Source organism: Hibiscus syriacus, unplaced genomic scaffold (assembly GCF_006381635.1).
Source record: "Hibiscus syriacus cultivar Baekdansim isolate YM2019G1 unplaced genomic scaffold, ASM638163v2 tig00111402_pilon, whole genome shotgun sequence".
Taxonomy (NCBI): domain Eukaryota; kingdom Viridiplantae; phylum Streptophyta; class Magnoliopsida; order Malvales; family Malvaceae; genus Hibiscus; species Hibiscus syriacus.
The window spans coordinates 6,885,168-6,905,656 of record NW_024063082.1 but is presented as its reverse complement, the minus strand read 5'-3'; the positions used below and the strand labels follow the sequence as shown (position 1 = coordinate 6,905,656).

Sequence of the window (20,489 nt, the reverse complement as noted above, 5' to 3'; positions counted from 1 at the left end):
CAAATTCTAAAATGGTTAGCCCAATTGAAGACCCGATACTCATAAAAGTTCGTTTAGCCCAAAAGATAAGAAAACCCTAATTATCAGTGGTATAAATTCTCCCCATTTTACCCTTCCTGCTTTAGTTGCTGCTGCAGTTTGGAATCTTGCAGAGCTGCTCCCAGCTGAAAAACGAATTTTGCTCTGCAATGGCGGATAAGGCAGTGACTATTAGGACGAGGAAGTTCATGACCAACAGGCTTCTTTCCAGGAAACAATTTGTGAGTACCTTTTTCGTTTCTCTCCGCAACCAAACATGGCTCAATTTAAATTTTAGTCTTAGTTCTTATTTAGATCTGTAATTTTGTTTTCCCTATTAATTTCTTCGTGTAGGATTTAGTACCGGTTTTATTTATTTTTTTGATTAATTAATACATGTTTTAGATCTGCTTAAATGAGGAAATTACAAACAAAAAAGAGAGCAAATCGTGGTGGTTTATTACATTGTTAATAAGATGCTTAATTTAGAAGTTTGCTTTAATGTTGATTTGAATATGATACACTTCTTTGCTTAGGAAGTATGATTACCGTAAAATATGTTATTCTTTTGGGGGAAAACTGAGAATTTCCAGAATGACTTGTATTTGTTTGAGTTTATTGTTAACCCGGTCCCCCTTTTCTTTTACCTTTTTGTAGATCATTGATGTTTTGCACCCTGGTAGACCCAACGTTTCCAAGGTAATCCTATATAATGTTTTCCGATAATGTCGTTGTCTTCCAACTGCTTGTATATTTTGATCGATTGTATTGAGTGGTTTTTTATTGTTGATTTGTTAACATTAGGCAGAGTTGAAGGAGAAGCTTTCTAGAATGTATGAGGTGAAGGACCCCAATTCAATCTTTGTGTTCAAGTTTAGGACTCATTTTGGAGGTGGAAAATCTACTGGGTTTGGTTTGATTTATGATTCCGTCGAGAATGCGAAGAAGTATGAACCCAAGTACAGGCTGATTAGGGTAATTGCCCATGAGTTCCTCTGTGCATACCTTCTGTCTTATTTGTAGTTGTGAGTTGCATTTGATTTGGCCTCTCTTTGAACGGGTGATGTATAATGCAAGACACTTAATTTTTGCCTTGCCTTTCCAGAACGGACTTGATACCAAAGTAGAGAAATCGAGGAAACAAATGAAAGAAAGAAAGAACAGGGCTAAGAAGATCCGTGGAGTAAAGAAGGTAAGTTTAACTGATTTTTACCTAGTTCGCTTGAACTGCTGTCCATTTTTAATAACCGGCTGAGCTGATAATCGAACTGTATTTGCTTGCTTCAAATAGACCAAGGCCAGTGAAGCTGCGAAGAAGAAGTGAGAGCTAAAAGGAAGGCAAGGCAAAGGTAAAGCTTGTGACGATCATAGAGCCAATGCCTCGCAACAGTGTTTCCTAGTTGTTGCAAAACCTTTCTTTTTGGAAACTAGTTTTTGGATGTTGTTGTCTGATGTGTTTAGCCATATTGTTACTACTATCTGATTTTGTTATTTTAAGGATTCTTGCTTGACATATAATGAAATATCCCTGGACTTTACGTCAGGTTTTTGTTTAGCTAAAACGATATCTAATGTTTTCATTTAAGGGATAAGTCACGTTTTAACCCTTAAACTTGTTCATCTTTCTCACATTTGTATCTGATTTTTTTTTGTTCACATTGATATATGAATTTGTCTACTTTTTTCATATCAGTACCTTTTTTTTTTTGCCTACATTAGTACATCAATTTTAACCCATAAATCTTGTTGTCTTGGTTAGAATAGTGATGGAAAATCAAGTATTTTTGCCCTGGTGATGTGTGAGACTAACACTCCCTTCTAAGACTTGGATTTTGTATGATTTTAGTTTTAATATTGAAGGAAACCTGAACAACAAAAAATTGAACAAGATTAGAAAGAAAAGCAACAAGAAATAAGAGAGTGAAAAAATAGGATCAAACTTGGACGAATCCCTTTGTCAAAATTGAAGAAGTATTTTTCTTGAAACTGAAACAAAAGGTTAAAGAAATAAGAAGAATTAAATTGCAACAAATATTAATAAAAATAATGAAAGAGACAATAGATGAAAGAAGATATCGTGGTCGTGTGCACCTTTTTAAAGCAACAATTTCAACAAGCGATACAATTGGCTCCAAGAAAACGTTTTTGACAAGAAGTGTGATGATGGAACTACGAGCAAGAATATACAAGCATGATATAAACAAGTTTCTTTTTATGTATTGTTGGATAAAGATCACAAATTCATAGCAGAAGCAATTATTTTTTTAAAATAATAAAAAGTGATTATAAGATAATATTGCTTTAATTTTTTTTTAATTTGTTGATAACATTTAGATTTTTACAGATATAATTATTTGAAGTCTGTCCAGCTCAGTTGGTAGAGCGCAAGACTCTTAACCTTGTGGTCGTGGGATCGTGTCTCAAGGTGGGCAATTCATAATTCTGACTGCTGGAGGTCTTCTACGGAAGATGCTCTCAACCTGGTGCTGGAGGCAGGCTACTATCCTACCTCTCCCTCACCCCATTACATATAGGAATATGGTCAGCTAATTTGAATTCTCAAAGAAAAAAGTTACTTTATTCTACTACTAAATTCGTTCAACAAGATCTAGCACAAGCAATTAAAAAAAACACGGTTTTGATCAACACTGACCCTACTGCCCATGTTGGGGTTACTGCAATAAGAGAGCTGAGATCACCACAATAAATAAAGCAATCGTATTATCTTATCCTATTTTATCTTTTTGCTGATAGTTTCTATTCATATTATTCGACTATATTTAGATATGGTTTTTTGAAAACATATAATAGAGTATAAGGATTATATTCTTAAATTCATGTTTGAATATGCGTCCTACACTAATATTTTTTTTAAAAAAAGAAAGCTGATGACTCAGATCAGAGTAATACAAATCAATAATATTATTGGATCTGATCCGTTCATTGCTGATGCATTGAGACTGGGTAGTGCAGAAGGCTCGCATGGAGATGATGAAAGCTGGAGGTTCAGGTGCCGTCATAGCAGAATAAGTCTTCCAGAAAACTAAGCACACTTGCATCTCATTCCCACAATCAGAGACTGCTGTTGGTTTTATACTATGAATATTTTATGTGGAAAAAAAACGTAGTGAATGTTGTACCTTGTCGGAGATAATAATATAAAATATATGATAATTTGATATTTACTGGAACACTTAACCTAACCACTCGGTCGATCCCTACAACCATGGAAGGTCCTCCAGAGTTTGAAGCAGTCGCTTATAGAGTGAATTAACCTACATTTCTAAAAAGTGATAAAGCAGAAGTAGGTTAAAACTTAAAAGAGGAACTGGTAAGCAACAATTAATTGATAAAATACGTTCTTTCAATTTACTTTTTTTATTTAACATGTTTTTGTCAAAAAATTCATAACAATTAACGATTGAGTGACGATAAATTGATAAAGGGCGTCGAAGATTTATTTATTTATTTATTAAATGCGATCGATGACATGGGTAAGACCAAGAGAGAGAGGCTGTTGTCCGTATGTATAGAAAGGTGAGAGTAATGCAGATGTGTGAGACGAATGAAGGAAAAATAAAGAAATTCATAGATTAAACAAGGGGAAAATATGGGATTTTGAGGAAATAGAACAAGTTTCCTACCAAATTGAAAAAACATGAGAATTCCATACGTTTAAACGTAAATTACACCAATTGTCATTAACGTTATAGTAAGTTTTCATTTTTCTATTAAAGTTTTACAACAACAACAACAAAACCTTATTCCCATATACAATGGGGTAAGGGGAGGTAGGGTAATAGGCTGCCCCCAACGTCAGGTTGAGAGCAACTTCTGTGGAAGACCTCCGGCAGTCAGAAAATTAAAAATAAAGATAAAATACAATGCATGTATAAATAAATAAATACATAGTTGAACAATCTTCATATGCAGAGAAGGAAACACAGAAGTCAGCGATAGTAAGCTACGAGAAGGAATAAAGTCAAATGGGTTAAAGCCTAAACTAAGGCAACACTACTCCGCTACCTTAGTTCTAAGCCTTCATGAATTCCAACGACAGAAACGTATAAAAAGTAGAGGTCATGAAAATTACTACAAAGGCAATTAAAAAAGAAGACAGAGATGCTACACCCTATGGTTGTGACCCACACTGCTCGGCTACCCTAGTCTTAAGTCTCCATACTTTCCTATCTGAGGTCATGTCCTTGGTAAGGGCTAAATCCTTCAAATCAGATCTCAAGCAGTCTACACACTTCCTCCTTGGTCGTCCTCTCCTTCTGGCACTGTCGACTGTAATCGACTCTACCCTCCTGACCGCATCCGACGGTTGTCGCCTAAGGACATGCCCAAACCACCGTAGTCTTCCCTCCCTCAATTTTTCGGATACAAACACCACCCCCAAGGACATCTTAATTGCCGAGTTTGGTGTCATGTCCCACAGAGTCCTACCACATGCCCATCGAAGCATTCTCATTTCTGCGGCCTCCATTCTCCTTACGTGATCTTTCTTGATTGCCCAACATTCTGATCCATACAACAGAGCTGGTCTTATTGCCATTCTATAAAATTTTCCCTTAAGTTTTAGATGCACCTTCTTATCACACAAAACTCCAGTAGCAGCCCTCCACTTTAGCCATCCTGCCTTTATACGGTGAGAAACGTCATCATCTACATCCCCCATCTTTATGTATCATAGACCCTAGGTACTTGAAACAATCCTTTGAGGGGAGAACGTGTCCTTCGATGCATACTTCTACATCTTCATCGTTTTGGTTCCCACTGTAGTTTGAACATAAATACTCTGTCTTTTCAATATTGATCCTTAGACCTTTTTCTTCCAAAGCAGTCTTCCAGGTAGTCAGTCTACTATTCAGCTCCTTTTTTGTTTCAGCAACTAGGACAATGTCGTCAGTGAAAAGCATACACCATGGAACACCATCTGGTGTCGCACAATAGATGTCGTCCATAATCAAGGCGAAGATGTAAGGGCTAAGAGTCGACCCCTGGTGGAGTCCGATTTCCACCGGGAATGTCTCGGTGTCGCCAACTGTAGTCCTGACGTATGTAGTAGATCTACAGTACATATCACGAATCGCCCGAATATAAGCAGTTGGGACCCGTCTCGTTTCCAAGGTCTTTCAGATTATATCGCGGGGTACGCTATTATACGCCTTCTCAAGGTCAATGAATGCCATGTGAAGATCTCTATTTGTTCCCTATATTTCTCCATAAGCCGCCGAAGGAGATGAATCGCCTCCGTAGTAGATCTGCCTGGCATAAAGCCAAATTAGTTTTTCGAAACCCTAGTAACCTGACTCAACCTTGCCTCTATCACTCTTTCCCATAGCTTCATGGTATGACTGAGTAGTTTAATACCTCTGTAGTTACCACAACGTTGGGGATCTCCTTTATTCTTATAGATTGGTATCACCGTAGACTCTCTCCACTCCTCTAGCATCTTGGTAGTCTCTAAAATAATAGTAAAGATGTTGGTCAACCACTTAACTCCCTCTTCTCTTAGGGTCAGTGTTGCAACCGTCTTTCGATTGGGCCCCAGAATTGGGCTTCGACTTAGGAAAATGGATTAGGAGTCGCCACCGATCATTTATTTTAAAGCAAATGGGTTGATCGGACATCCTATTTCTTACCTGATTTGCGTCTTACCAAAGATGTGTCGAATTCGGGAGTCGGTTACAGTCAAGGAAGGGTTAGCACCCTTGAACTGTCCTTTCGGTACTACGTAATTTCCAGTTGTCTTTGATTAAGAAAATTATAAGTTAAATTAAAAGATAAAATGACGATCCAAATTACTCACCTCTAAGGTTTGGAAAACGAACCCTTAAATAATCAAGAAAAGTGTTAGAAAAACAAAAACGATGAAGATAAATTGAAAATAAAGAAAATGAAATAAAGAAGAGATAAACAAAAAAAAATAAATACTAACAAATATGGACGAAAAGTAAACAACACAGTTGATATGGAGATTATGAAAATAAAAGGAATATATAAAAAAAATAAAGACAATGGAATAAGATAAATAAATAAATAAAATAGGAAAAATGAATCAATGAATAAAGAAAATAAAAATAAATAAACAAAACGAAGGGAAAGAAGGTAAAAAAGGAAATACATACATATTAGCTTGTAAACTAAAAAATATATAAAGAAAAATATTAAGAAATAACGTAATATATATATATATATATATATATATATATATATATATATATATAACATATAAATAAAATAAGTAAAAAATAAAATAATAATGATACATGTATATACATAACAACAAAAGGAAATAAATAATAATATTATACAGGAGTAATATCAAATATATACTATAATGTAATATTAAATAAAATAAGAAGAAAATTGAAATTCAAATCTAGAAAACGGACTAGAATGTAAAAAATAGAAAATCGAATGACAAATTTTGGAGCACTTTGAGGATGAATTGAGATTTCAGGGTGAAAATTAAATCCTTTATAAACGAGGGGACCAAGAGTGAGATTACCCCTTTTTCACACTCATTCAGAAAATCAAAGTATTTTCTCAAGAAAAGAAGCCTCGGGGGCTAGATCTATAAAAATAGATCCCCAAAAATGCCCCTGTTCATCGGCAAAAAATCGTTTTCTTTGGTGTTTTTCGAATACAAAATGTAACGAGACATAAGCATGCAAGCGTAAACTCGAAAAAGGTACTATATTTACCTTGTATTTCTCTTCGAAAACTTGCAGGAAAAAAAACTCTGATTTCGCTCTAAGATTGCTCGTAATTTCTGCTTGTATTTCGTATCTCCATTTGTGTGTTACAAATGATATGGATTATATGTATTTATAATGGAAAAAACATACTATTTTTAGAATCCTATACAAAATAGACTTCTAACGCTCTTTGGTTGCTGTGAAAATTAGTTGCAGGAGGAGTCTTCGGGGAGGAGACATGTGGCGCTGGAAAATTAGTGTCTACAGCTGCCCCTCTTTGTCCTTTTTCGTGGAACGAAAAATAGGGCAAAGATAAAAGACACAAATTTTCGTTCATATCGAATATCCTCTATCGCAGAGTTGAAATCCGATATTTGATTGGTTTGCCAAATTGAACTGAAATATGGAATGACTCCCTCGTCGTGAGGTCGAGTTGAACTGGAAGCTTCTGAGCACGATATCCTTCGTCATGAAGTTGAAATCGAACTCAAAGCTTTTGGCGAGTGGCCTTTGAATCGTCTTCTGGATCAAGATACTTTGTCGTGAAGGTGAAACTTATCCTGAAGACTTCGGTGTTGCTGCATTACAGATGACTCCTTCGTCGTGAAGTTGGGTCAATCTGTTTGTGAAGTTGGAATCGAATATGACCCCTTCGTCGTGAAGTTGAGCCTTGGATTTGGATATCATTCGTCGTGAAGCTGAAATCCAATGTAAGTTGCGTTGTTTCGAGGCCAATATCCTTCGCTGTGAAGTTGAAATTGACTCTGAAACTGAAAAGTGTGTTGACAGACGCTCCTTTGAGTTGGATATCCTTCGTCGTGAAGTTGAAATCCAATCTAGAGATGGATGTTGCTTGTGTGCACGATTCCCTTTGTTGTGAAGTTGAAACCGTTGGTGACCCCTTCGTCGTAAAGTTGAGTCTGAATTTGGATACCCTTCGTCGTGAAGTTAAAATCCAAGTAGGTTGTACTGTTCCGAGTCCAATATCCTCCGCCGTGAAGTTGAAATTGGTTCTGAAACTGGGAAATTGTTTGTTGACAACCAGTCGTCCCTTCGTTGTGAAGTTGAACTTGTGTTATCTCGAGTCCAATATCCTTCACTGTGAAGTTGAAATTGGTTCTGAAATTGAAAAATTGTTTGTTGACAACCAGCCGTCCCTTCGTTGTGAAGTTGAACTTGTGTTGTCTTGAGTCTAATATCCTTCGCTGTGAAGTTGAAATTGGCTCTGAAATTGGGAAGTTGTTTGTTGACAACCAGCCGTCCCTTCATTGTGAAGTTGAACTTGTGTCGTCTCGGGTGGCGCGATATCCTCCGTTGTGGAGTTGAAATCGTGGATGTGTGGGAACGATATCCTCCGTCGTGGAGTTGAAATCGTGGATGACCCCTTCGTCGTGAAGTTGAGCCTTGACTTGAATATCATTTGTCGTGAAGTTGAAATCCAAGTATTGTGAAGTTTGGCTTCGAGCTAGATATCCTCCGTCGCGAAGTTAAAATCTACTCTCGAGTTGATTGTGTAGCTTTGAGCTCAATATCCTTCGCTGCGAAGTTGAAATTGACTCTAGCTAAAACCTGAAAAAGTTATGCATATATGTGATGAGATGAATGCAATGCTCTTAGGTATGCCTAAAATGCATATGCAACATATGTTATTTTTGGGCTCGGGAGAGAAATCTCGATCTCCTGTTGCTTTTCAGGAATCTTAGTTCTGGAATCTTCAAGTTCTGATCCCTGATCTCGAATTCTTCAAATGTTCAAATCTGATGTGCACATTCTATTTTTTTGATTTGAGAAATGCTTTCGACTATCCCAAGTATGTGCCTGAGCTGAGTGTAACGGTTCAGATGATGCTTCAAGAGAAATTGTCTCGAAAGAGACAGAATTCGTTTCAAGGGAAACGATCTCAAAGATATATGTTGTTTCATGAAAAACAGTCTCAAGGGAGACAAAATTTTGTTTTAAGAAAAACTGTCTCAAGAGAGACAAAACTTAGTTCCAAAAGATATTGTCTCACGGGGAGATGAAATTAGTTCCAAGGAAAACATATTCAAAGATTTTGTTTCAAGGGAAACTGTCCCAAGAGAGACAAAATTCATTTCAAGGGAAATGTTTCAATGTTTATGTTTCAAAGGTTTTTGTGTTTCAAGAGAAACAATTTCAAAGGTTTTTTTCCAAGGGAAACTATCTCAAGAGAGACAAAGTTTGTTTTAAGGGAAACTGTCTCAAGAGAGACAATGGTGAGCATGATTCCCTTCGTCGTGAAGTTGAAACTGTGGGTGGCCCCTTCGCCGTGAAGTTGAGCCAGAAATTGGATATTCTTCGTCGTGAAGTTGAAATCCAACTTGAAAACACGAACTGGATCGGTTCTGAATTAGCTCTCGAACTCATCTGAAGTTGATTCTAAGATCTGTCGATCTTTCAATATATCAAATTAGTTGAGGTGTAGCTCATTGCTACTGAGTTAAGCAACCACTATCAATTTTTACAAACTCTTTTGAATCATGTATCTTTCGCATTGAAGTTGAAACTTGACTCTAAAGCTGCAAAAATTATGTATGCTAAAAATGATAAATGTGATGCTCTCAAGTATGTATAAGATGCATGTAACATGAATTAATGTCATTGATCTCTTGGATAGAGCCTCATTTTTGCCTGATTGTTCCTGCATGTGGAGGAAATGCCTTCAGAAGGTCTGATAATTCGCATTAGGATGTTGAATCCCTAAAGATGCCCCAATATCAAAAAATGCTCCAATATTTGATGTTGAATCTTCAAAGATGCCCCAAATGTTCCTCATTTCTTGCTTCAGCATTGATTCTGAGCACGAGCTTTGTGTCTAAGAGTCACATGTCATTTACCAAGATCCACTCTATAGAGATTGTCTTGTTTGAAAAAAAATGTTTTTCTTTCTCTTTTATTTTCAAAGTTATGAAAATATCAATTAAAAGAGTTTCGAAAAATGTTTAACCAAAAGTTTTGAAAATATTGTCACTTTCACGGTTTTATAATTGAGATGAATCATAAAACTAGAGTTCATCGGATATCAAAGAATTAATTACAATGTTAATCCTTCAATAAATTATATCTATTTGACAAGTGTCAAGATCAAAGCTATCTTTGGGAAATGGTTAAGTAAGGAACGGATAAAAAAGTCTCAGATTATCGTGTTTGGTCAAAGGTTTGACATTTTATGCTCAAAGGATTGATGGGGTAGCTTGCATGTTTCTCTGCTAGAAGTGTTCTCTGACTCCCAATCTTCGTTGTCACACTCAGATTGTGCGATGCCTTATCAAGGAATTTGTGTGATCGCCTCAGTTGCATAATTTTTATATTCAAGCCGCCTTTTCAAGTTTTCAACTCGAACCCTCATTTGGTTTTAAGACATTATTCAGGATTTACGTCTTGAACCCCCTTTGTCATTTTTCTCTACCATGCATTAATTACATTTTTTTTGCAAATTAATCATGATGGATGGGATGAAATCTGAAGATAGTCTCTTCTGTTTAGAAATCCATGTATGATTAGAAGGGACTTTTAAGGCACGTAATGTAGGCCATGGCTCATGGTTATGAAAGAAAAGGATAAATAGGCCCAAATAAATGTTTCAGGGTATTGAACCAAGGATCAATTCATTTTGATGCCCTCGATCTTGTCTTGCTCAAAATGTCTCTTTCTCCTGATGCTCTATGATCTTCGAGTTAAGTGATTCAAGAATGATTGTGCTTGATCAATCTCATAGTTTGAATCTTGATGTGCCATTTGTCTTTAGGGAATCTTTGCATGTGCTTTTTTTTTCCTTTTCCTTTTGATTTTTTCTTCTTTTCTTTTTTGTTCTTGTTTTTTCTTTTTTGCTTATTTTCTTTTTTGTTCTTGATTGAATCTTCACACTTGGTATTTGGCCCACCTTTTGGTATTTCCTTTGGATTGATGTCTTCACTCATGTAAGCAGATTTCTTCCACCTTGCCCCCAGTGTGGAGGGTGATCCTTGGTTAGGGTTGAATCAGAAGAAAAATACTATAGGCTTAAAAGGAGACACAATGGATATATTTTTTCTCCTGTTGTGAAGGGATAAAGAAAGAAAGCCGTTCATCATTTCATACATGGAAGTCCTCACATAAGAGGTATCCCCAGGGGGATAGATTTTCAGGATTAATTCTATTTACATGAAAACAGTGTAATTAATGCATGATATAATTATTTCGGATGAATTCTTCTTCTTTTTTCCCCCAGATGTCTTAATGTTCAAGCTCCCTGCTAGATTCCCCAAGTTATGTCTTAGAAGAATGCTCATGTTCAAATGAACAACTCGATGTTGTGGCCTTTAATGGTGTAAAAATGTCAATTTTGAGTCTAAAAAGACAATAGTGTGATCTTATTGACTCAAAGAAAGGTGTGGGTGTATCAAAAAGATAAAGGTAATATTCAAGAATTTCAAAGGGAGGTAATGTCAAAATTTGTTCTTTTTGGTAATGACCATGAGTTATTCTGGGTAAAGAATCAAGGTATTTTATTTTGGGGTTTGAGACAGGATAAGAAAGGTCTAACCTTGTCATATGTCAAAAATCTATAATTCTTGAAGAATTAAAAGAATCCTTAATTCATTTAATATTCGAAGAACTAAAGATTAGAATTTGTTCAATTGCTCCACCTTAGAAAGTAGCATAAATTCAATCCTTTAAAAGATTAAGCAAACGATGAAAGATTAGAGACGTGTTTAAACAAAACAATCCTCTAAGTGCAAATGGTATATGACATGCCCCCTTCTTCGGTCGTTTATGCCCCTGAATCCATCAGGTTTTGGATCTTGCTCTTCAGCGCCTTATAGTTCTCATAGGAATGTTTGGGGCTTCTTATGTGGTAACAGCTAACAGCTTCAACATCGTAGTCCTTAGGATATGTGGATTCTTTTCTTAGATCATCTTGGCCGGCTTTGGCCTACCATCAGCTGATCAGGCTCTTTAATGTTACAATCTTGCTTCCATGTGGTTAAATCCACTTCATCGAGTCCTTCATGACTTAATTTCATGTTTGTGAAAATGCTTAAAAATGTAGATGAAGATGCAAAAAGGCAAAAAGGCAAAATGCAAGAATGCATGAAATGTTCGAGGCATTGATCCAGAAAAGTGTCCATTATTAAAAATAATTTTTACTTACACAAAAATGTTTTATCTTGTAAGAGACATAAAAACGATCAAAGGTACATTCGGACTAAATCCTCTAGACCCTGAACAACTTCTAGTAGGTTGACAAGTCTTCTGTCTTCATGTGTCATTGGTTGTATGCCTTGCCGGACCATTCCAGCTTTCCTTGCCAGGCCGTGTAGATGACGAGCTGCCTTCTGTACTTGATCCAGGAAGTCTCGGATGACTGCGTCTCTGCCCTTCACCCTTTGTTGTGCTTGCTCCCAACGGAAACGCCACTGTAAACCTCTGTCGAAGAGCACTATCTGAAGCTCGCTCACTTTCTTCTTGAACTCATCTACAATAGCTTCTAACTCAGCTATTGTTTTGCCATCTCTCTCATGTTGTTTCTCCATATCAGCCATCTGGATTCTCAAGCATTGGTTTTGATGCTGACTGTCTGCTAAGCGCCTCTGGGCAGTCTTCATCTGTTCCTTCCAAGTTCTCTCATCACACCGTTCGAACTTTCTTTTCAGGCTATGGGCTTAGTCTTTCCAGTATTTAGAAGCCACTTTCAACTTGGAGTTATCCTTGACTTTATCTTGATACCCATTTCTCAAGTCTTCGAGCTCAAAACATACTTTTTTATGTTCTTTTTCAAGTTTGTTTGCTCGATCTTTCTGAGAGTCGTCATCTAGCTTCCACTGATAGCGCTCAGTTTCAAGCTCCTTTACCCTCTGCTTCAGCTCGTTATTCACAGCTTCAAACTCTATATTGGCTATCTCAAGTTCAGAAAAGACAGGCCTGAGATGTTCTTCTAGGGTTCGGGTGTCCTCACAGTCTGGCACCGGGATATTGTCATTTTTTCTCAATCTTCGCCACTCCATATAGTCCGGAGTAAGCATGTTTCTGGCAGCTACAACATCCATCCAGAATATTTTCTTCCAAGAATCGACTGCTTCGAAAGTTTCTCAAACAGTTCCACCACGGCTGCGTCAATGTACCCCAAAGTCTTTGGGAATATAATCAGTCCATACAGACCCAGTGCAAACAAGTCTATTGCCTTCCACTCATCGGGATGGTCCTTCATCAGTTGCTTGATATGAAGCCAGGCAATTCCTTCCCCATTGCCTTTACATCGAGCTCGGTCTGTTACCCATCTTTCGTCAACCCCAGCAACCTTGGATAGTGCACTCTTGAAAGGCTGACTTTTGATGTGTTTAATATAAGCTCACTCCAGTCTGATATTTTCACAGTGCAACAGTGTAGTGTACTCTTCAATGGTGGGCACCATGTCCTCCTGATTAAAAGTGAAGCAATTATATCCCGGGTTCCAAAACTGAACCAAGGCTCTGATCAAGGGCTTATCAGTCTTGATTTGAAGCAACAATGCAATGTCACTGTACCGTTGGCTGAACTTCTGTTTCTGATCATTCTTCCAACTGCCTCAGATGTCCCGAAGCTTTTTCACGTCATTCTACTTTAGGCTGATAGAGGCGTAGCTAACCAGCTCTGACACATAGCTTCCTTGAAGATTATCTCCATTTTCCTTCTGAGTCTTCTCGGACCATAGTCGTACCTCGGGGTTTTTAATCTCTTGTATTACAACACCTTTATCCATTAATTCAGATTATTTTGTGTAACAAACACCTTTTTAGGGATCAATGGCCTCTTGTTATGATGCAAATGCTTTAAAAACAAACACAAAGGCAAACAGTTAGTAAAATAAAAATAAATAGAAATAAAAAAAATAGAAATAAATAAATGGCAAGAAAAAAACATAAGAGAAAAAAACATGGTTATGAAAGAAATGTTCTAGGTTTTAGAATGTGGTTTTGGGGTAGGCTCTATTTCTTCAAATTCTCCCAGTATAGGTTCTAAAAAACGGTACCCGAGTTCTCCTTGCTGGTGCCCCCTTGGGCTTGCCAGACCCTTAGTCCTAAACCCATCATAGGCTTATGTGGACTAAGTTAAACTCGAGAGGACACATTCCCTTATGCCCATACAGAGAATAAATTCACACGAAGGCATAAGGTATATGAATCCCGAAGGCTACTTGCTAGGCCCATACGGTGAATAAATTCATACGAAGGCGTCGCTTTCACCCCCACTTAAAACGGGTTTGGAGCTCGGGTTTAGTGCCTTAGATGAAAAAATCTTTAAGGGCTGAAAACATGAGAAAACGATTAGTACAACTATTTACTCAAAAAAATATAATCAAAGGTAAGTAATAATGATCGAAATGTTACCTTAAAATTTAAACTTACCCTTTTCGTTAAAAAGACAACTGGAAATTACCTTAGCCTGACTCACTTACCTGTGTCCCCAGCAGAGTCGTCAAGCTGTCGCAACCGTCATTATTATTTATTTCCTTTTGTTGTTATGTATATACATGTATCATTATTATTTTATTTTTTACTTATTTTATTTATATGTTATATATATATATATATATATATATATATATTACGTTATTTCTTAATATTTTTCTTTATATATTTTTTAGTTTACAAGCTAATATGTATGTATTTCCTTTTTTACCTTTTTTCCCTTCGTTTTGTTTATTTATTTTATTTTTATTTTCTTTATTCATTGATTCATTTTTCCTATTTTATTTATTTATCTTATTCCATTGTCTTTATTTTTTTATATATTCATTTTATTTTCATAATCTCTATATCAACTGTGTTGTTTACTTTTCGTCTATATTTGTTAGTATTTTTTTTTGTTTATCTCTTCTTTATTTCATTTTCTTTATTTTCAATTTATCTTCATCGTTTTTGTTTTTCTAACACTTTTCTTGATTATTTAAGGGTTCGTTTTCCAAACCTTAGAGGTGAGTAATTTGGATCATCATTTTATCTTTTAATTTAACTTACAATTTTCTTAATCAAACACAACTGGAAATTGCGTAGTATCGAAAGGGCAGTTCAAGGGTGCTAATCCTTCCTTGACTGTAACCGACTCCCGAATCCGACACATCTTTGGTAAGACGCAGATCAGGTAAGAAATAGGGTGTTCGATCAACCCATTTACTTTAAAATAAATGATCGGTGGCGACTCCTAATCCATTTTCCTAAGTCGAAGCCTAATTCTGGGGCCCAATCGAAAGACGGTTGTGACAGTCAGCCACACAGTGATAGGAATTTGATCTGGACCGATAGTTTTGTCCCTCCCCATCTTTCTAAGGGCCATTTTGAGTTCCTCAATCCCAATCCTGCTAGTAGGGCAGTCATTGGTCGTAGTATGATGAACGACTAACCTATCAACATTACTAGCTCTATATGGAGTGGAACTGTTATTAAATAAGCCAAAGAAGTAACTACCCCAAACCCTCTTAATATCATGATCTTTTACTAAAAGAACACCATTGTTGTCCTTAATAAACCTAATGCTACCTAGATCATTATTTTTATTCTCCCTGGCTTTGGCAAGCCTGAAGATGTCGTTTTGTCCTTCCTTGGTGTCTAATCTCTTGTACATTTCCTCGTATGCCTTATCCTTTGCTTTAGCCACTATTTTTTTGGCTTCCCGCTTTTCCTCCTTGTATCTTTGTTTAACTCTTGATCTTTCTTCGTCGTCATTGCAATGTAGCAACTCCTTGAAGCAAGTTTGCTTTGTCTTCACCTTAGTTTGGACTTCATCATTCTACCACCATGATTCTTTATATTCCTTGACCTTCCCTGTTGACAACCCAATGGTGTTTTTGCCCACCTCTCTGATGGAATTTGCCATATTTTTCCATAACATATCTGCATTATTTGAGTTTGTAGTTCCAAAACCTGTATGATACAAAACCTTACTCCTAAAGTCATCAGCTATCGCTCTATGTAAGTTCTTACAAAGGATCCTAGGTTTACCTAGTTTAGCCCTCCTATGAGTGCTCCGCCCGTGGCATACGCGGAACACCAAAACCAACAATTTATGTTGTGATGCATATGTCTCTTCAGGGAACACCTTACAGTCAATGCAAGCCCATCGATCCTGATTTCGAACCAGGATGTAGTCGATTTGGATACCCCGCTATAGAACGTAATCAAGTTCATATATCTCTTGTAAAAGAAGGAGTTAGTGACCACTATATCGTGTGTAGTAACAAATTCAAACAGCGTACTCCCCTCCTTGTTCCTACTACCAAAACCGAAACCCCCATGAACACCGTCATACCCGTTGATTTCACTACCTATATGGTCATTGAAGTCTCCCCCTATGAAAACTCTTTGGTCCTCCGGAATGCTCCTAAGTACATCATTTAACGCATCCCAGAAGCAACGTTTCTCCCCCTCCCCTAGGCCAACGTGTGGGGCGTACACTGAAAGAATATTCACCATTTTCGCTTCTATAATAACCTTAATCATCATGATCCTATCACGGTATCTACATTCAACTACATTTTCCTTGAGCCTAGAGGATACCAAGATACCCACCTCATTTCTAGCGTTATCTACGCCTGAATACCACAACTTGTACCCGTTACACTCTCTGGCGCGAGCCCCTTTCCACCTAGTCTCTTGAATACATGCAAAATCTATTTTCCTATTACTTAGTATGTCGGTCAGCTCCATCAGCCTAGCATTTAATGTGCCTACATTCAATGTACAAACTCTAAGTCTAGTCTCCTTGACACCACTCTATCGATCCCGTCCCCTTAACGCCATATGGGATCTAAAATAAGGACATGACCTCAAGTAATCATCTATAGCCGAAGCTATAAGGAACTATGAAAAAGGAACCCAGAGAAGACAAGAGATGCACTAATAAAATGCTAGAGAATTGAGGGGTACTAAGAAGCCTAGTTGGTTACTTAATAGGATTTTAATTTATAAAATACTATTGTTATTATTATTGCTAAAAGCCTAATGTAAAAGGGAAGAAAATATAATAATATTGATTTTTATTATTATGTGGGGTAAATATTAATGATTATAATTAATTACTAAAAGCCTAGTGTTAAAAGGGAAGAAAAATATAATAATATTGATTGTTAATTTATAAAAAAAAGTTCTAATGTTTACTGTCAATTTCAAAAAAAAATTTGAAAAAATTGAATTGAATACTAGGAGTCTAGGACAATGAAAAAAATACAGATCCAGTAAATCCTACTCAAAGCAAGTAGAAAAATATAGATCCATTATATCCTACTCAAAGCAAAACTGCTTTTCAAGTAAATAACAAATTTTATGGTAGTTTAAGATGTCATAAACTCAAAGCTTTACTCAAAACATGTTGAACTTTTTTCAATAAAATTTCCATAAATAATCCAGTCAAACCTCAGAATCTAGAGATCCTATAATTTTCAAGAACCAAAATACTGAGAAATTCCAAAAAAATAACAGATCAGAAAGTTATTCGGTCAAGATTCACTAAAAGAAAAGTAATTTCCCGCTGCTACTACAAACAACAGAGCTAAATCTACAAATGAAAACCACAGAGTAAAAGTAACTAAAAGAAGAAGGAATACAGAGGGTAGAAAAGGGAACCTGAGACAAAGAATTCCGAGTAGATCTAAGCAAAAATAAAAGAGGGAAGGTGATTTTTTACTAGTCAATTGTCAAAGCCCCAAAGAGAAGCGATCCGGTAGTAAATAGGAAGGCCGGAAAGTGAGGCCCGTTGAATGGGGGAGAGGAGCAGATGTATATCGTATCGAGAGATCCTCTTTGATAACACATCATCACTTTGGTAACACAATAATCAATTAAACACATATTAAATATTTCATCAACAATATATATCGATCGATAGTAACTAACGATTTTCATTTAACTGAATTATTTTAAAAAAAATAAACATTAAAAATTAATACTCCAACAAAAGTTAAAATTAAAATGATCGTTTATATAAAAATTAGATATTAATTTCGTCATTATGCGGAGAATTTTTATTAGCCTATCTTATCCACTGAATATGAGTTTCATACTTTTAGAAAATCAAAAGAAATATAATATCACACCAAAAATCGAAATTGATTTGATTTTCCTGGCACACGCTCTAGAGAAGAGCGTGGGCCTAATTGTGAACCCGACACGGGTCTAACTCTAACCAAACTTTCACCAAGTCCAACACGCCTTTTTTAATCAACAAAATCCTCGTGAGCCTTTTCGTTTTTGACTCTCTTCTTCCTTCTCTCATGGCTTCGGAGCAGTACGGTGCCGTTTTTGAGGAATATCAGGACGACGACGAGGAACCCTCTTCCTCTGGAAACGACGACGTCCTCAACGACAACGACGAAGAGGACGAAGAGTTGTTAGAGGAAGAAGAGGATTTTAATTCTCCCTCTTTACTACCTCAGCCGATTGCCGCCGTCGTTTCCACTGATTCAATCCCCGCCGTTCCTCTTGCCTTGCCTTGCCTTCCTCCAACGTCGTAACCGTCGCTGCTTTTCCAATCGGCGAATTGAATCCCGATTCCAAACGCCAACGGACTGATTCCGTGGTATCTGAGAAAAAACCTCCTCTGCAACCTTTCGATGAATCACGACGGTTGTTTCAACGTTTATGGACTGACGAAGACGAGATCGAGCTTCTCAAAGGATTTCTCGATTACACGTCCTCGAGAACCAACCCAAATTCTTCTTCTCACCACCATCATCATGATACTGCGTTGTTTTACGATCTAATCAAATCGAAGCTTCAGCTGGATTGCAACAAGAACCAACTAGTTGAGAAACTTCGAAGATTGAAGAAGAAATATAGGAACGTGATGAACAAGATCAATTCAGGTAAAGATATTTCCTTCAAAAGCCCTCATGATCAAGCTACTTTTGAAATTTCTCGAAAGATCTGGAGTGATACTGTTGGCAAAGTAGAAGATAATGTTTTAGATTATGATGAAAATAATATTAATAATAATGCTACTAACATCAATTTACTTGATGAAAGTGGAGAGAAAAGAAATTCTACTCCGAAATCCCCAGCTACCAAGAAAAGGTCTAGAAGTAAAGGAGGGAAAATGGAGGAGAAGAGAGTTTTAAACGATGGGTTTGTGATTTCTAACAATAATTTTAATAATAGTGATCATGATCATGCTCATGTGGACGGATTTGGAGGGGGTGGCGGTGGTGGTGGAGGAGGAGAAAGAGGAAACGTGGCGGCTGTAATAGAGGAGGCGGTGAAGAGTTGTTTAACACCCTTGTTTAAGGAGTTGTTAGGTAGTTTAATGGGAGGAGGAGGAAGAGGATGTGGAGGAAGAGGGATTAGTGGATTGGCTATGAATGCTATGCCATTAAATTTCGGCAATTTCGGGTACGGCAGTGGTGGTAATGGGGAGTTAATTGATGAGAGGTGGAGAAAGCAGCAAATATTGGAGTTGGAAGTTTATTTTAAGCGGTTGGAGTTGGTGCAGGATCAGATTAAGGCAGCTTTGGAGGAGCTGCGGTTGATGGGAGGGTGATTTCTGAATACGGTTGCTTATGAGTGATTTCTGAATACGGTTTGCTTATGAGTGATTTCCATGAAAGATTTCTTGATTATTGATGGATAGGCTGACAGTGTAGGGGAGTAATTGGTTTTATTAGTTCGTTTTTTGGGTTTTCCTTTTGTTTATTTGATAGAAACGAACAGTTATTGGAATAATGATTTATAATCATTTAGCCTTTGAATCAATAGTATGTTCTAGTTATTCTCATTTGTGTATATATGGTTTTTATACATGGGTTGGGATTGACTTGCCTAGAATAAAGGACCGATGTTATCCTTAATGCAACCATGCGAACTCTAACATTGTAGAATTTGCAGAATGGATTCAACTACAGTTTACCATTTTACTGCATTGTTGCATAAAATGTTATATTTTAGTTGAAATTTGAATTAAATAGATGATAGATCACTTGTTATGACTTGTTGTTCTGAATCACTGTTTTGCTTAATGCATCCATGTCTGACACATTTGGACATATGCGAGTATGATCTTTTGAGAATATCGAAAAATTCATAAAAATATGAGCATATTTATGTTACACATACTTTTATTTGACACTTACTCTCGGGTCCAAGGTTGAAATTTTTGGGATGGGGGAAACTAGGGTTGGGATGTTATCCTTTATTTATTTGCTTCTAATGAGAATGGTTTTTGATTGTTTGGTGTCATTTCTTATGCATTCTATTTTCATTTATTTCTTGCAAACTTTTTTTTTAAGGTTTGTTAAAAAAACTGTAATGTTGCCTCTATGATGGTCATATTGGATTCATTGCTCTGAGTTCAAAGGCTGTTGTATTTCATGAAAGCCTATGATCAAACTCTCAATCATTTCGTGCAAACTTGCTTTAATGCTTGATAAAAGGCTTGCAATGTTGTTGGTACAATTTGTTACTGAGAACAAAGGTTGTTCAATGCATCAAGCATGCAATGCTTGCCTATGTTTACACGGACTCGGGGTGAAGGTGTCCAACATGATTATGTTCATTTCTTTTGAGTTTAACCATTTACAGCATCCTTGAAGGATCATATATTGGACTCTCAAATTGGCAATTGGAGGTGATAATTCTTTTGAAATTTGAGAAAAATTACAACGTTTAGGTACCGATTTGTTTAATAAGTCAAAAAGGAAAGTAGGGAGTTTTTGTTTAGTGTAAAAGGAAATCTGAAATGGGAATTGAACTCATCTCAAAACCAGGCGAATTACCGAAGTCAAACAGAAAGCCCGGCCTA

At 36.7% G+C, this 20,489-nt stretch overlaps 2 protein-coding genes and 1 long non-coding RNA gene across 3 annotated transcripts; 2 read left to right on the top strand and 1 right to left on the bottom strand.

Moving 5' to 3' along the window:
- The first annotated feature begins 108 nt into the window (after window positions 1-108).
- On the top strand, window positions 109-1,356 carry LOC120162224 (40S ribosomal protein S24-1-like). Its single transcript, XM_039172397.1, has 5 exons — window positions 109-260; window positions 676-717; window positions 823-993; window positions 1,124-1,210; window positions 1,310-1,356. The coding sequence occupies exons 1-5, from the start codon at window positions 189-191 to the stop codon at window positions 1,340-1,342; spliced, it is 405 nt and encodes a 134-aa protein (XP_039028328.1). The 5' UTR covers window positions 109-188; the 3' UTR covers window positions 1,343-1,356.
- On the bottom strand, window positions 118-19,828 carry LOC120162225. The gene is made up of 3 exons (XR_005519537.1): window positions 19,696-19,828; window positions 16,225-16,230; window positions 118-128 (listed from the first exon to the last, which is right to left on the bottom strand). It is a non-coding gene; the product is annotated as an uncharacterized LOC120162225 (long non-coding RNA).
- On the top strand, window positions 17,894-19,608 carry LOC120162223 (probable transcription factor At3g04930). The gene is given in 2 exon segments (XM_039172396.1): window positions 17,894-18,180; window positions 18,183-19,608. Coding segments are annotated over 2 exon segments (1,260 nt in total). The 5' UTR covers window positions 17,894-17,970; the 3' UTR covers window positions 19,233-19,608.
- Window positions 19,829-20,489: the final 661 nt, after the last annotated feature.

Excerpts from the sequence above, each read along its gene's own strand:
- LOC120162224 (XM_039172397.1), top strand. The coding sequence starts at position 189 with ATGGCGGATAAGGCAGTGACTATTAGGACGAGGAAGTTCATGACCAAC. Across the intron at positions 261-675 it reads TTCTTTCCAGGAAACAATTT|ATCATTGATGTTTTGCACCC; the intron begins GTGAGTACCTTT and ends ACCTTTTTGTAG. Across the intron at positions 994-1,123 it reads CCAAGTACAGGCTGATTAGG|AACGGACTTGATACCAAAGT; the intron begins GTAATTGCCCAT and ends TTGCCTTTCCAG.